We start from the raw sequence: 16,153 nt of genomic DNA, 5'->3' as shown, positions 1-16,153 counted from the left end.
ATTCAAATTTTTAATTAAATCATTTACTTCCCTCTATTTTGCAAGTCAAAATCTGACGTGTTATGCTTCCAAATCGAATCTAGGGGGCAAGTTGTTTGGGTCCAATTTACTCCAATTGGGCCAGTCCATAAATGAATCAATTATTAAGCCCAAGGTCAAGGTTCAACTCTCCAATCCATACCTAGTCAAGTCAAAGGCCTTGTCAACGTGGCAAGCCCACTTGGCTCGTGGTCCATTTCTCCTATTGTGCAAAGGAAAAAAAAATCAATCTTCTCTCTCTACATTCATTCACTTAAAGTCTCAAGCAGTTAATACTCTTGCATAGCTTTCTCTCTCTAAACACTATATTGACTTCGGCATCGGAGGGGCCTTCCTCAGCACACCCCCAAAGCCAATTTACGTGTGTTTGCTATGCAGGAAATCTTTGGCCCAGTCATCACTTGGACCGAGTTCAATCATCAGCCCGCCAGAGAGAACCTATCCGAAGATCCCATTATTTTCACCCAAAACACATAGTAACGTGTTTATTGATACTCTTAAATAACTATTTATTCAAAAAAGTTCGCTTAGTAGACATTAATACATTATACGGGTCATACTAATGCATAGTTTCATATATTGCACACCACTTGGCAAAATACCAAGTGCATCCGTCTAATGTCGGGGTCGAAATCCGGATTTATATATTAGTGATATGATATGATATCATATCATATGATACTGGGATGAATGAAAAAGTACGGTGATTGAGGGGATTTTGGCAACTTTAGATTTCCCTTGATAGGGAACAATGGCATTAGGTTGAATTCTTTTTACGTCGATGGCTACTTTGGGTCACACCAATTCGCCATATTTGCCCATAACAGGGTAAGAGAGCACACAGTTGTAAAAACTTTACATTGTTAATGAATGTGGGTCTATTCATTGCATATAAATTCTATCTACAAGCCGTATCCGCCATGTAATTTGTTATGGAAAGAGTAAACTCATTAATCAGGTTAACTGCTTCGCCAATAAATAATTGACCCATTCCAGTAAAAACATAGGAAAAGCTGAAGGTTCTCCCCAACTTATCAATAAAAAAAGTTGGTGAAGCAGCATGTGGCTAAGAAAACCAGCTCCTCCTATTATTTGTCGACTTCAGTTTCAGTACAAGTTCCTCACGCTGAGCTTCAACTTCAGCATTCCTGAGACTCAGCTGAAGGTATCTTTCTCGAAGATCTCTCAGTTCTACCTCAAGGAAAGAGATGATGTTCCTTTGCCTTCTGTCATCTGATTCGTTGTGACTTCCTGCCGTCATGGGAGTATCTGAAAAGGTCTGCTCTTCGGACAAAAACCTGGTAACAATGATTTAAGATTAAAAAAAAAAAAAAAAAAAAAAAACCACACACACACACATCCACAACATATGAAGTACAAGGTATTTCAAGTACACAACCAAAATTAAAATACTCCGTACTTCCACATTGAGGCCATCGAATTGATTCTCAATGATGTGGAAGGGGGGAAGGGGGTAGGTCCTATTATCTTGTTTGTATACCCACAGTCACTTCTACAGCAGCTTCATTTTTACATATATGCAGTTATCCTTAACTTGATGATTAATGTTGTGGCCCTTGTATAAGTGACCACACAAAAGATGTTCTACATATTTTGAGCTTATTTTTTAATTTTACATTTTGCATACCTTCTAAGCTGAGTTTTGTACATATCATTTGCTTCCAAAGCTTCAGCGAGTTCAATTTCGAGGGACTGGATTTTCAGCAAATAATCTGTACTCTGAACTCCAAGTATCTGTAATAAGGAGAATCAGTAAGGCAGTTTTGGCAATAACACTGTAACATACAAACAGATTTATACATACAACAGCATCAAGGTATACAATACAGTACAGAATAGAAACATCTTTAGGGCCAACTCTTGAGTCATATAAGAAGATACTCTGATATACCAACCCATATGGGACTCTACTCTAATATTCATTGCTAACAGGTAAATACCCAATTAGACATTTATGTTAATCACCCTTATCTTCTTCTATATCAATTTGACCTCTTTATAAACAAAGCATGGTAAGAAAAATAATTAAAGGCATCAGGATTTTAGATAATATAACTCTCCCCACCCCCCAAAAATACCTTCTATTCTTTTGGCTTTTCTGGATTGCATAACAAATCACAGAATTTTATTTAGTAGCTTCACCTAAGTATCTATTAACCAAAGGCACTATATACCAAAAAGTAGACTAAATTCCAAGAAAATTATGCCACTTACCTCTAAGTGTTGTTTTTCATCTTTTGTGGAGCACACAGCATCAATGCATTCAGTACCAAGGTCAGCGTTGCCTACAGAATTCAATTGATCATGCATCACCGTAGTTTTTAGTTGCTGTGGTTCCTGATGGACTGGAACTCCATTAAGATACCCTTCTAGGTCCTGCTCAAGATGTAGTATTTTCCGTTGAAGTTCAGCATTTGCCCTCTTATGTTTGCTGAGTTCAAATTTTAACTCCGCATCCTGGGCACATAGTGCCTCTTTGGTAGCTAGATCCCCTTCTAACCGCAAAATTTTCTCTTCAAGGGCTATTTTACTACGCTGACAGTTATCTAACTCCAACAGAGACTGCTGCATTCCATTTATCTTCTCCACAAGCAAATCCTTCTCAGTCTTCAAATCTACATGATCTTTACATAGCAGGTCAAAAGAAGCTTTCACCCTTTTATTCTCAAAACTGGCTTCACTGAGAGAGGTCTTCAGACTAAGAACTTCATCTTGAAGCAGGTTAGCTCTCTGCAGTTGTTCTTTAAGGCTTGAAATTTCCTCTGCTAACTGCAGTTCTTCATATTTTGAAGCTTTAAGATTGATCTCAAGCCCAGTGATGACACTTCTTTGTTTTTCTTCAATCATTTTTAAATTTTCCAGCGACACTAACAGGTTATCATTCTTAGTCATAAGAATATCCTGGTTATTTCTCAAAGCAGTGAGTTCTCCAGTTAGCTGTTGTACTTTAGCTTCAGCTTCTGCTTCTACGATACTCAATTTTCTCTGAGTGATCGCATATTTACTTGTCGAATCTTTAAGAGAAATTTTAAGCTTAGCTTTTTCAGCACGTAAAACAGAAACTTCAAGTATGGCTTCAGATGCCACTGTTTCCTGCTTGTCATGAGCGACTGATATCTGGTCAATGAGGTGTATGAGCTCTTTCTGAAGATTTTCAGCTTCAACTACCTTTTCTGAATACATATCATTCAGTGAGATATTTTCTTGCATGACTTTTTCTCGCTGTTCACTATCCTCAATAGCAAGAGATTCAAGTTCAGACTTAAGGGTCTTTTCCTTTAAGGAAACTTCTTCCACAATCATAAGAAATTCAGCTTCTAAAGTGTCAATCTTCACTAGGAATTCAGAAAATTTTCCCTGTGTGTCCCTCAGTTGAGATTCCAAAATTGTGCATCGTGAATGCAACTCTGTGTTCTGCCTCCTCAGGTCCCAATTAAACTTCTGAAGTGAAGCACATTCATCGATAAGGTTTTCTGCCGTTAATTGCAACTTTGGATTAGCCTTTTTCAGATATTCACACTCTTCTAAAGCTTCAAGCCATCGATTTCGCATGTCTTCTACATTATGTCTCACATCTCCTTTCTGTGTCTCCATTTCAATCTCCAATTTTTTAATCTCTTCACGAAGTTTCATTGTTTCGGCTTCTGAATTTCGCAGCTTCACAAGACATGTCTCTTTCTCATCTGTCAAATATCGTAACTGGGCTTCCAAAGCTGATATTCTTTCTGACAACTGCATATTTTCCTTTTCTATATCAGACAGGTGCTGCTCTAGGTCTTCTTTTCCTTTTCCCAACTCTGATGACAACCTTTCAAGTACCTTGCTTGCAGAAATATGCGACTCCATGCTGCTTGATAAAATTATAATCTCTTTTTTCAATTCCTCCGAACTTTTAGATGAACTGCCTACTTCTCTTTCCAAGCTCTGAATTTTCTCTTTCAGCAGAAGATTTTCTTCATGAACACTTGCTATCTGATCTTCAGGTGTATTTAACTGTTTTCGAACAACTTCGATGTCTTCCTCTGCCTGCTCTTTACATAGATCAGGTTGGATGACTTCGCCAGAATTTCCAAGTCCCTGATAGGAATTGCAATAATCATGTTCTTTCAAACTTCCAAGCTCCTGCTTAATATCTTCTTCTTGGGTATCTAATGTATCTTCTTTTGAGTATTTGAACACTACTCCACACCTATCACATTCTCCTTCAAAGCATTTGTTGGTTTTGGATAAAGAGTCCAAAATCTCATGCAGCTGCTCTTTACAAGTAAGTGGCTTATTACAAGTCAACTCTAAGTTATGAAAACAACAAATATCATTGCAATCTACAGATAAGTTTAGAGAAAGTCCATGCCTTTTTGTTAGCTTTAGAGTATGATCAAGCAGTTTACGAATCTCGAGAAGTATATCAGGTAGATTGTTGGGGGTTGAAGGCTCACAAATCACATTTGGTAGCAAATATTGCAAGTCTTCAGTCTTTTCTTTTGCTTCATAGTTCTCTATTAATTTCTGCAATGCATGAAGTTCTATCCTCTGTTCTTCAACTTGAACATGAAGCTTCTGTAACTCATCTTCAAGACGAACAGCGTTTTCCTTATAAGTCTGCAGCCGAATATCTACTTCACGGCATTTGTGTTCAAGATCTGGACATTGGGCCTGTGACTGCTCAGAAGTGGAAGCATGTTCAAACAGGGTTTCTTTGTTTCTCAGTTCATGCTGAGGCTTTTGTAGTTGGCTTACCTCAGTTTCATATATTAATGAAGAATTCGTTGATTGTTTGAGCTTTAAAAGAAGTTTCAAGTTTTCCTCAGTCAGTTCGTTACAGTCCTTCTCAAGCTCTTCCACTTTTCTTCTGAGGATGTTGATCTCTTTGGCTTGATCTGTCTCATGTTCAGTGTCAACTTCCAAGTTCCTGTTTATTTGGTACTTGGCATCTTCTGATAGCTTCGCTTCCAAGTTCGTGACCTCTTCCTCTTTCGCAACTACTAGAAGCCTCCACTTTAATTCAGAATCCAAAATAGCTTGTGTTCTGAGGTTCTGTTCCATCTCTATCTTGTTATATTTCTCGTCCACAGACTTCTCAAGCATTTGGGTGACATTATTTTGTTCCTCTTGTGCTTCCTGCAACTGCTGCAGCTGGAGCTTTGTGTTATGGATAACCTCAGGAGAATATTCACCAGGCTCTTGTGTTGGCTGTGTTTTTGTATCAGATTCAGTGGAGAGCTGTGTTTTTGCAGGTAGAAATTGGTTTTCAATTTGCAACTTTGAATCTTGAGAAAGATTTTGTATTTCTGATTTCTGTGTTTCTATGATAGTTTCAAGCTCCTGTAAAATGGACAAAAGCTCAATGTTTGATTCTTGTGTTTTGTGCAGCTGTTCAGTCAAGTCAGCATTTGATTCTTTATGAAACCTTATTTCTTCCTCCATTTCCTTCAGTAGTTCATCCATATCTGTAGAATGAAGTCTTAAATCTTCTGCCACACTGTTTTTCTTTGCAGTCTCTTCTAGAGATTTTTTCAAATGCTCAATCTCCTGCTTTAGGCCATTACATTCCAGCTGTGAGGCTGATAGCTCCATGGTGAGAGTTGCTTGACTCCTTGACTGCTCAGACATTTCATTCTTCAAGACTTCCACGTCATGGGTTAACTTCTTAGTATATCGTTCCCGCATCTTAGCTTCAGACCTTAGCTCCTCAATCGTAATTTCCGCAGTTTCAAGAGATCCCTTTGAAGAGCCAGCATTTGAGAATGGTGGTGACATACAAGCATTGGAATTCTGCTCTTCTTGTTTAAATGCAGAAGCGCCAAATGACTCAGCAGCTCTGGCATGAATAGAAGAATGATTTGATTGATTATCATCATAAGGTTTACGAAAGCTATGAGATGGACCGCTGTTTTGTGAATCAATAGAATCCTGTCGCACAATCAGGTCGGCAACAGGCCCCAAAGTATTATTTTGAGGAGAAAACATGTCATTCCCAGAAGAAGCCTCTGCGGAATCAAAACTATGTCGGGAATCAGATGCTGACAAACTTGGATCCTGTTTCATAAAAGCACAACATGGAACAAAGATCACATACCAAATAGCCAACACCATGAGCACATCATTCATATAAGTAAGCCGTTACTGCTATTCAAAATATATATATATATAAAAAAATAATTAAAAAATAATAATAATAATAAAAAATAAAAAAAAAAAAAGAAGAAAGTAAGCCTTTAATGCTATTCAAAAAAAAAAAAAAAAAAAAATGTTGTTTTGGTTTTGGACTTGGACCTATCACCTATGTTCCCTAATTTATTTTCCCTAATATCAACCAGCTCCCCCCTTTGTCTCTATGTAAATCTTTAAGAATTCTGATAATTGTTGATCTATGAACACCAAATTGAGTTACAAGTTTTGATTGGCTTCCACGAGGTAAAGATCTTCCCTTAGCAAAGCCAACCAATTGTCCAAAATCAATCTTTCTTTATGAAGATTGAGTTGTGTTATACACTCATGCTACTGCTTCTTCTGACGTGGGTTGTGAGTATGCTAAGTTTCCCTCCAATGGAAGCTGATCAACACTATAAAATTCATCATCAATGATATCTTCCACTTTTTTCTGTAATTGTGTTTTTTTTTTTCTATTACACAGAAAAGAATCATGGCAGCATAAATAGTATTCTTATTATTATTTTTATTCTACTCTGTCATTTCATTTCTTGATGGATTCTTATCCCCTTCAGGGAACTCAAGCAACTTCAATCTCCACGAATTTTCCAGGCAATATTATCTTTAACACTTCTCAGACAATAGAACCCGAGATGAGTAACTGTATGAAGCAAGGGGAACAAAAGAGTAAAAAGTACCCAAAATATAAGTGAACCATAGGAATATAATAAGATAATCTCAAGCACCTTAAAGTCAATGATAATATACTGCACATTTATACTGCAACACAAACACACTGGTCAGCACAGGCAAAGGCACACACTGGTAGGAACAAGGGTAAAAATCACATATATGTATAAGACGGAGAGAGAAGAAATGAAAGAACTGAGAGGTACCCTACTAAGACCTGCTTGGGATGTTGACATACTCTCTAAATGATTGCCAGACATTGAAGCCCCACTCCGAGAAAGCGCACCATCAGATGCATCAGATGTAATCTCTGAGTCATCATTTGAATATTCAACATTGATATTGGTCCCTTCACTTTGTGAATCCCTATCAAATATACACTTCTCTAATCATAATGTTCACAACAGAAATGGTTAATGAGAAATGCTGAACTATATTAAAGTAGTACACACCTATATTTTGTTTTTGGAGTCAGGCACTGAATTTTCAACTGCAAAACAATTAGCAAAGTACATTAATGCTCAAGCATTATATAGGAAGCTGATACATGTAAACAAAGAAAACAATTGACATAAGAGATTAAAAAAAAATTAGGAATTGGGCCACCATATATGTATTGCTTTAGGTAAAACAATTATAATTTTGATGGCTATGATTTTTATTGTCACAAAGTTACAACCAATAGATCCTTGGGCCTAAAAAGGTATGCAATCCTAACAAGTAATTAAAGTGCTAACAAGATCTTCAATGTACAGGAGAAAATTTGAAAAATTTTAAAAAAAACTAAAATCTATGACTTGTGAGGCTTAGTACGCATCAATTACAATAATGAGTTACCGACACACTATAGATCCCAAACAAAATGGAAACTGTGAAGGGGAAGAGACAAGAACTTTAAACATCAAAGCCAACACATAAAGAGTAGACTCCTAGAATGTTACACAGTATGGCTGCTTCCAAAGCAAACTCTAGAGTACATACGGTCCCCTTTTTGATAATTAATTGTGGTTATCATGTTTTAAATTGAACACAAAACCTAGACTTATGTGTATTTTAAACCATGACTTCAAGAACATCTTCAAAACCACAACTTTTGAGTAATCTACCCTCTTAATTACACACTAACTTGGCATCAAAGCAAGCAAATTTTTCTGGTGACTGATTGTGAGCAATCAACTTGAAAATTTTTGCCTGAATATTTTTGTGTTTGATTTTTAACATCCTAATTGTTTGGATTATAAGAATTGGAGGGAAAGGAAGAGAAGAGAAAAGAAGAGATTCATCCACCCTTCTTTGGATATATTTTGATAGGAGGGAAGGGAAATGGAAATGGAAGGATCCATTTTCCCTCCCTCTTTAATAATAAACCAAATCCTTCCACCATTAGAAGTTTTGAGGGAATGTAACCTTACCTTTTCCCTCCCCTTCCATTCCTCCCCCTTCCTTCTTCCTCCCTCCCTTCCCTTTCTCTTCCACTTTGTTATCCAAAGAAACCGTAAGTGTCATCCAGTAAAGTGTAGTAAGTTTTTTATGAGAGCCACGACCTACATAACTTTGAACTTTGATATAAAGTAATATGAGATCCTTAAAGAACAACATAAAGTTTTTGGTGACTGACTTGCCCATTAGGATATTTTCAGCAATTCTTTTTGTGTTGGATTCTGAACATCTTTTCGACAAGTCACATATCCTACACAGCTCTTTAAATTGATGTTAAAAAAACTGAAGATCTAGAAATTGTGCGTACAGACATGGAACAACTGTTTGGTGAATTCAAGAAGCTGATTGTTTGGACGCAAGCTATGCACATCATATTGTACTAGGTGTGGAGTTCTGTATTGGTGATTTCAATCAAATGCTTTAACACAAACAAGATGATTTTGATGGGATTATTGACAGCCATAGCAGTCTGGAGGTCAGAAACTATTCAGATTTGGTTTTTCTTGATGTGGATACTGTAAAGATTACATTTTTATCATGCTTCAATAGTAAAAGATGCATCCTGTGTTCTTCTATAAGCAAGTTTGCAAGACATGGGATTTCTTTGATCATGTTGGTGTATGTTATCTTTCGATCATTATTTCTTCTACTAAGACAAATCTAACGTAGAATGCTAGTTCTACTATTGTGGTTACATCTCATGCTATTATTGGCCCATGGAAAGCAAAGATTCAAGATATGGAGAATGATGTGGCTTGATTATTTACTGATTTTGTAAGGACCTGGTTAATTTATTGGCAATGGATAAACTTGAGATGAGTTGGTATTCAAGTGGAGGGGTATGATGCAGGAGAAGAAGAATGAACGGGAGGCGTCGTAGGAAGAATCAATTGTTCTTCACTAATAGTTTAAATACGTTTAAATTTGCCTTACATATTTTTATCATGCTAGGTGGCTAACGCGTGCGTTGCACGCCATAGTTATCCATGTACGGGGAGTTTTTTAAGGGTACAAAGGTCGGCGTAGGGCGCACACTATTAAAAAAATAAATAAATAAAAAAAATAACATTATTGAGTTCAAATAAGTAAATACACATTTTAGAGGATATATTATTGTCCAAATAGTATTTATAAGAGTTCTCACAAATTTTCAAAACGGAAGGGATTCAAACAAAAGGCAATTAACATTAATAAGAGCAAATAAGTGACTACTCCCTCCGTGTTTCTTTAAGTGTTACACTTCCCAAATCCAGCCGTGTTTAAATGAGTGTTACACTTCCTATTTTGGCAAAAGACACATTAAAATATTATATATCTCCCTTCTCATGGTCCCCACCCAAACCCACTACTACTTTTTTATATTATATTTTTTCTCTCACATTCATTACTTTTCAATAAACTATTAACCCCACTATCTTTCTTTTACAATTTTTCAATACTTACCTCTTATTTTATTCAAGTCAATTAAATTGCCTAAAACTATGTGTTGGTCAAACTGTTACACTTAAAAAAACACTGAGGGAGTACACATTTTAGAGGGTATAATTGTCTAAACAATATTCATAAGTGTTATTTCAAACTTTTTTAAGAGTCGTTTGGTTGAACCTTTGGACCCTTTGGAATGGGTTGGAATGGCGTTTAAATTCATTCCATCCAGTTTAGTGTTTGGTTCGGCTTTTTTGGTATGGAACCTAGAGGATTCTAACTCAACCCCATCCCCCTAGAATCCCATACCCAGCTTATCCCCTAAGATTCACATTCCATTCCTTTAATGATGTATAAAAACCTTTCCTCATGTCAAGAGGATTCTAACTCCACCCCATGCCCCTAGAATCACATACCCACCTTACCCCCTAAGATTCACATTTCATTCCTTTAGTGATGTGTAAAAACCATTCCAACGGTCCAACCTATGAACCAAACAACTTCAAACTAGTATGGGAGTTAGAATCCATCCTAGTATGAGATTCATACCAATCCATTCCAGTTTAACGAACCAAACGACAAAGGTAGGGACACTTGAGTGGGTTGTCGTGTTTCAAGAATAATAGGATTATATTTGTGCAAGATAGAAATCTATTTGTGCAAAGGAGTCATAGCTAGTTGTTTTGAAGTTTCCTTAGTAGTTTAATTCTTATCCTTTTTGTTAGTATTGCTTATACAAGGCCTATTAGTTTATCTATAAAATTAGAGTTTTGGAGTTTGCAAAATGTGATGAGCTTTGCTATATAGGTTAAGGTTTAAAACAAACACATAGCCAAAACTTTTATGTATAATAATCTGCAACTTCAAGCAGAACCTCAAAACTGTGACTTTTGAGTAATCTATCTTCTTAATTTCTGTTCTTGTTTCATTGATATCGTTCAAAAACCAGCAAGAATCAACACAGCATTTTTTTAATTGCATGTCACTTTAAATGCTGAACAGGTAACACAAGAAAGCAGTCATTCATCAACAACCAGCAACCGGAAGTGAGGGACAAGATTCATAAAAACAGCATACCAAAAAATATTAAAGCCAAAAAATAATAAATAAATAAAAGAATAACTCATGAAGTCGGGAATGGATGACAAATGAACATGATTGTTTAAAAGGGAATAAAAGAACGTGGGTGGTGCAAATAGTAGAGAATAAGAATGATCTGTGAGAAAATGACTGCTTACTTGTAGTGAAGTAGCATAGTTGCATTTTTTCAGTACCAATGACACAGGGGTAGAAGTTCTCGAACTTGCGTAGTCTGCCAGATTAATGGTAACTTCCCCAAGGATGCCAGAACGAGATGAACCCTGTAGTGTTTAAAGAGCTACCTCATGAAGTGATGAAATAAAGAGATATAGAAGAAAAAATATTCCATAAACTAAAGTTGGTACCAGACCATGGCAACAAGAAATCTGAAGAGGGATCCTTGAAACTCTTTTGAATTTCCTTTCTCTTGTAAAATGGAGACTGATTCATGGAAGGTTTCTGTCCACCGACAAATGCCATTTCTTACAGAGGCTTTTCCTGATTTAACAATCGTCTTCCCTGTTTCAAGAGAAACTAAAGACACAAATAGTTTATCCCACCCTTTTGGTACCTGCCATTCAGAAGAGCAGTATACACCAAAGATATATTAATTACAGAACAAAAAACTGCATAATGCAGCGAGTAACTGAGCTTGTAAAAATGTGAAATCAAAACCATATTAAACAATCAATCAACTTACAGGAGACAATTCTACAGTGCAATTCAGTAAAAATAATAAAACAAAATAAATAAATCAACCAAGCATTGTTCAGTTATACACATTGAGTTTATAAGGTTTTCTTGTTTATTGATAAAAAATTCAACAGTAATCTTATAAATTAACATAGAAGAAAAGCAAGCTGAGAACAATATTTAGCACAAAGAAAACATTACAGTATAATAGAAGCAGATATTGTCCTGTTTACGACTATTTTTAGCATCATAGTTGACACTTAACTTCAAACTTTCCAACCTTGTCAAATGACTCAAATCACATGAAAACATAAATAAATGTGCTTATCATGGGTGTTATATCATGCTTAGGAGCCCTCACATCATGAATTGACACATTGGAAAAGTCCCAATAAATTGTGCAAGACTCTCCTTATTCAGAAGTAACATAATACTTGCAACATCATCTTTTTATAAGAAATTATCATAATGCATGCACCCTTTATTTGCTTGTGGGCCATCTTTATTTCTCTCCTCATCAAATGTGACCCATATACTACTTGCAAACAATCTCAATCACGAGATACTTAATATTTGTAACCCTCCCCAAGGTTAATGTGATCTTACTACAAAGCCGAAGGTGAAGTTTCATCCTAAAGTGAACTACAGAGGTATACCTAGCTTTGGTACCTGTTCAACAGATGGAGGAGAAATAAGAGAGAACCCACAAATAGAGTCCATAGTGAGTTTCTATCCTAGAAAGATCCTATCTCCATGTCCGTCTCTTGCTGGGTCATGCTGGCACATGACTTCCTTCATTAGGATTATGATACATTAAAGATTTCAATATCAAGTTCTCTTATTCACTAAAATATGAGCTTTTATGACACGAAACTCCCTGTTTACCACCATTATATTCATAACCACCAGCTTTAATAGAATATACAACATTAAACCCTTGATATACATAGATTTTAAGTTTATATGATGATATTCAATTACACAATTGATTTGTTTTAGTTTAAACAATATATTCTGTAATGAACCAGCCACCTGTGGTCCTCATGTATGTCAAATAGAAGAAGAAAACAGGCACCAAGGCATCAATACAACAGCAGGCCGTGAGTATTGGGCAAGGGATTGAGTGAGAGCACATACGGACAAAAGAGCAGAGCACGTGAAGACAAAATGCAATAATCAGCCACCAAATCAGTCTGGGAACTTGTATATAAATGTAAGAGGGGGAAAGCTTTAGGCTGGAATTTGTATTAGAGTTATCTCGGAGTGTTGTGGGCTAAACCCACTATTTGAGAGTTGTAGGCTAAAGCTACAATTGTTGAGAGTTGTAGGCTAAACCTACTAGTTTCTTTTCTTCATTTTGCTTCCATTGTTGAATATAATCAAACTTGGAGCTTTCTCCTTCATTTGTTCTGTTTCTCTGTTTTGAGTAGCTGTTAGTACAATAGTGGTCTGAGTCCATTACATATTCCCATGTTGAAATTAAAATCTATCTATCTATTAACTTATACTAAAAGCGAATAACCAATGACACTTATCATTACCCGGTGAAAAACGTTCCCGCCATTTTCGTTTTTTTTTTTTTTTTTTTTTTAAAGTTAACTATTTTTTTTTTTTTTGAAAACAAGTAAACTATTTATATCTTATGATATTTTCTTTCCAATTTAACAATCGTGTTCTATATATACCTAAATAAAATATTTTTGCATATCTTTTATAACTTTATACTGAGTTATTTTATAATATTATTAAAAAAACTATTTAACAACCGTGCATTGCACGAGATTTTAATCTAGTGTATATATATATATGGAGAATCAGGCTTAGTATTACTTGTTATCAACAAAAAAGCTTGATGAGCTAAGCCATCAAAATCTAAGCGCTAACTACAAGCCACTAACATGTCCTGATGTCCAGATTCTCCAGATCATCAGCAAACATACCAAAACTCTACAATTTAGGATGAATTTAGACCCTTCTTGTCAAGCTTTGAAAGAAAGTACTCTTCTTCAACTATGATATTTACACAGAACTATGTTGGCATGTGATACCCACCCTTATCGTAAAGGACTAAGACTCTTAAAGGACTTCAAAAATCTTTATGTTAGCTGCATAATCTTTTTGAAAATAAAATAAGCTTGTGGCTGACACAATATGTTCAAATTCATAAGTTCGTTATAGTGAAAGATGACTGTCAAACATGACCATTAGGCTAGCCATGCTCTCTATGGTTGAACAAAATTAATTGCTTTGAAAGTCCAAAACTACCAGAAGGCCTTTAGTTACTATGAAGTATTATTTACTTTATACATGAAATACGAGAAATGTTAACATCTTGATCCCCAATCAAAACCAATGAAATCCATCTATGTATGAGATATAAAATAAAGAAGTTTCATGGTGGAGAATGACAGCTATAAAATAATTCAAAAGAGCGCCTGAGTGGATAGCTTTCTGACAGTTTGAGACAATAATCAATGATTAAAAACATACTACCTCCGTCCCCTTTTGATAGTCCCTTATGGACATTTTTTACGGGAATTAATAAACATTAATAAGAATAGTAAAATTACATTGAGAAAGTAAATTGACATTGGGTATGCAAAAAAGTAGATAGAGAAAGTAATAAAAAGTACATGGGAAAACAAAATTTATATGGGAAATTTAAATTTGCACAAGTATTGTTGCAAATTGGAGGAAATTTTGGTAAAAAAATTAATATTTATGGTGTTGGAAAAAGCAAATGGGGTTAATATTTTGGGACTAAAATTTGTCCATAAGGGACTATCAAAAGGGGACGGAGGGAGTATCAAAACTGAGTCGCATGAAAACTCTACTGTCAAGGTGCAGCCGTGCAGTCTAGCAAGCAGATATTAGCAAGCTCAAAGACATTACGCTCATCATAATTCAAATTTACAAACATATCAAAACCAAGTAGCATGAGAATCAAATCTTCACGCTACTAATGTCTCATTCATATAATACTCTATAGTCTACCTCGCAATTTTTCATTGTAGTTCAGAGATACAAATCTAAAATATAGAGACTATATTTGTCACACTTCACACAATCCTGAGTCGAAGAATAATGTAAAATTTGATTTTCAGAGATATTGCTTTAACATTTGTCAACATACATATCCTAAGCAACTAATTAGGTAATTAAGCTGAAGATGATAATAATAATTGACTAAATTATGTAGCCAGTTGTACAATACCCAATTTCTTCACCTACATTGTTACCTACTAATCACTACTGAATACATGAAATCTACCAATCACATACCCAGTTCAAACAAAATCCCAAGAAGTTTCAAAATTTTGACCAATTTACATCAGTTAAGCAAAAGGAAACAAAATACAGAAAAAAAAAAAAAAAAAAAAAAAAAAAAAAAAAAAAAAAAATCAGTTCAAAGAAAATCAAGAACACTAACCACATTTTACAACCTTTATTGTAAAAAAATCAAAAATAAAGAGTCCAGAATACTAATACCCATCAATTTTCAATGAATGCTGATAATAATAATAAAAATTAAAATTAAAAAAAAATCGATCGAAGTCATATTAGATATTAGCATTGAAATTTGGGCGAGAAAACAATGAAATTAGACAAACCTTGATTGCCTGAAAATCGGAGAACTGAAAATCAAATTTCTCTCCACCTTTAACGGTCTTATGCTTATGCAATTTGAACATTTTCTATCGCATTTGAGAATAATTATGAAAGATGTACAATGTGAAGGAGGAGAGAGAAAATGTGAAGGAAGAGTGAGCGTTGTTAGCTGGTGTTGAAGTAGCTGAGATGGATTTTCAGAGAATACTGAATTTGTTGGTTTTGGACAAAGACTGATTGATTCCTCTCATCTTTCACTGATGAATGTCGCAAATGTTTGTTTTTTTTTTTCATTTTGTCTTATACTCACTTATCAAGGTCATGGTCATGGACATGGACCCCACTGTTTGATCGGAAATCATTGTTAAGTGTAAATGGTGAATGATGAGATTACAAAAGGAGATGCGGGATTGTCAACATAACTCGTGAGAAAATACCGAGAGAGTTGACATTTTTTTTTTTTTGGAAAATTGGAAATTAATAATCCAATTTTTTCTCAAAAAAATCCCACCATTTTGAAAACTCACAATAATCCCACCTTCTATCCGAGGAAGTTCTGGACGAAAGGGGGGAGCGTCCAATTGGACCAGCGCAACAATAAAATAATAATATCTGCAATTGAAAACTCACAATAACCCCACCTTCTATCCTCGGTTAATTACCCAAATCTATAAATAAATTAAAGGAACAACCGCTGACATAGTGACATCATATTGTCCACGTGGCATCTTTATAAGAAAAATTTTCCCGCCTAAATAAAAATCTGATGTCATTATATTTTCTTTGGTTTCAAATTTCAAATTTAATATCTCCTCCTCTCAATTTATCTGTACTCTTTAATTCATTTATTTTTCTTCTATCACCAACTATTGGTATCCAATACATCTTTCCCTTATGCTTCATCGAACAAAATACTTTGATGTATACATTTTTTGATTTTTTCTATTTTTCAGTATATATTACAAGTTTAAAATCATTTTTTATTTGTTTAATTAAATTCGTATAT

The 16,153-nt window shown here is 35.1% G+C and overlaps 1 protein-coding gene across 1 annotated transcript; it reads right to left on the bottom strand.

The window, feature by feature from the left end:
- Positions 1–693: 693 nt before the first annotated feature.
- LOC145604839 (uncharacterized) lies at positions 694–15,482 on the bottom strand. The gene is made up of 8 exons (XM_081660813.1): positions 15,150–15,482; positions 11,216–11,416; positions 11,004–11,126; positions 7,353–7,390; positions 7,107–7,266; positions 2,275–6,096; positions 1,688–1,794; positions 694–1,337 (listed from the first exon to the last, which is right to left on the bottom strand). Exons 1-8 carry the CDS (start codon positions 15,228–15,230, stop codon positions 1,106–1,108), a joined length of 4,764 nt encoding a protein of 1,587 aa, XP_081516939.1. The 5' UTR covers positions 15,231–15,482; the 3' UTR covers positions 694–1,105.
- Positions 15,483–16,153: the final 671 nt, after the last annotated feature.

The sequence above is a fragment of the Chenopodium album genome, chromosome 22 (genome assembly GCF_948465745.1).
Source record: "Chenopodium album chromosome 22, dcCheAlbu1.1, whole genome shotgun sequence".
In the NCBI taxonomy this organism is placed as follows: domain Eukaryota; kingdom Viridiplantae; phylum Streptophyta; class Magnoliopsida; order Caryophyllales; family Amaranthaceae; genus Chenopodium; species Chenopodium album.
This window is presented reverse-complemented; position numbering and strand designations above follow the sequence as displayed.

Coding starts and splice junctions, on each gene's coding strand:
- LOC145604839 (XM_081660813.1), bottom strand. CDS start 15,230: ATGTTCAAATTGCATAAGCATAAGACCGTTAAAGGTGGAGAGAAATTT. Junction 7,391..11,003: donor ACTATGCTACTTCACTACAA/GTAAGCAGTCAT, acceptor ATTGTTTTGCAG/TTGAAAATTCAGTGCCTGAC. Junction 1,338..1,687: donor TACAAAACTCAGCTTAGAAG/GTATGCAAAATG, acceptor CATTGTTACCAG/GTTTTTGTCCGAAGAGCAGA.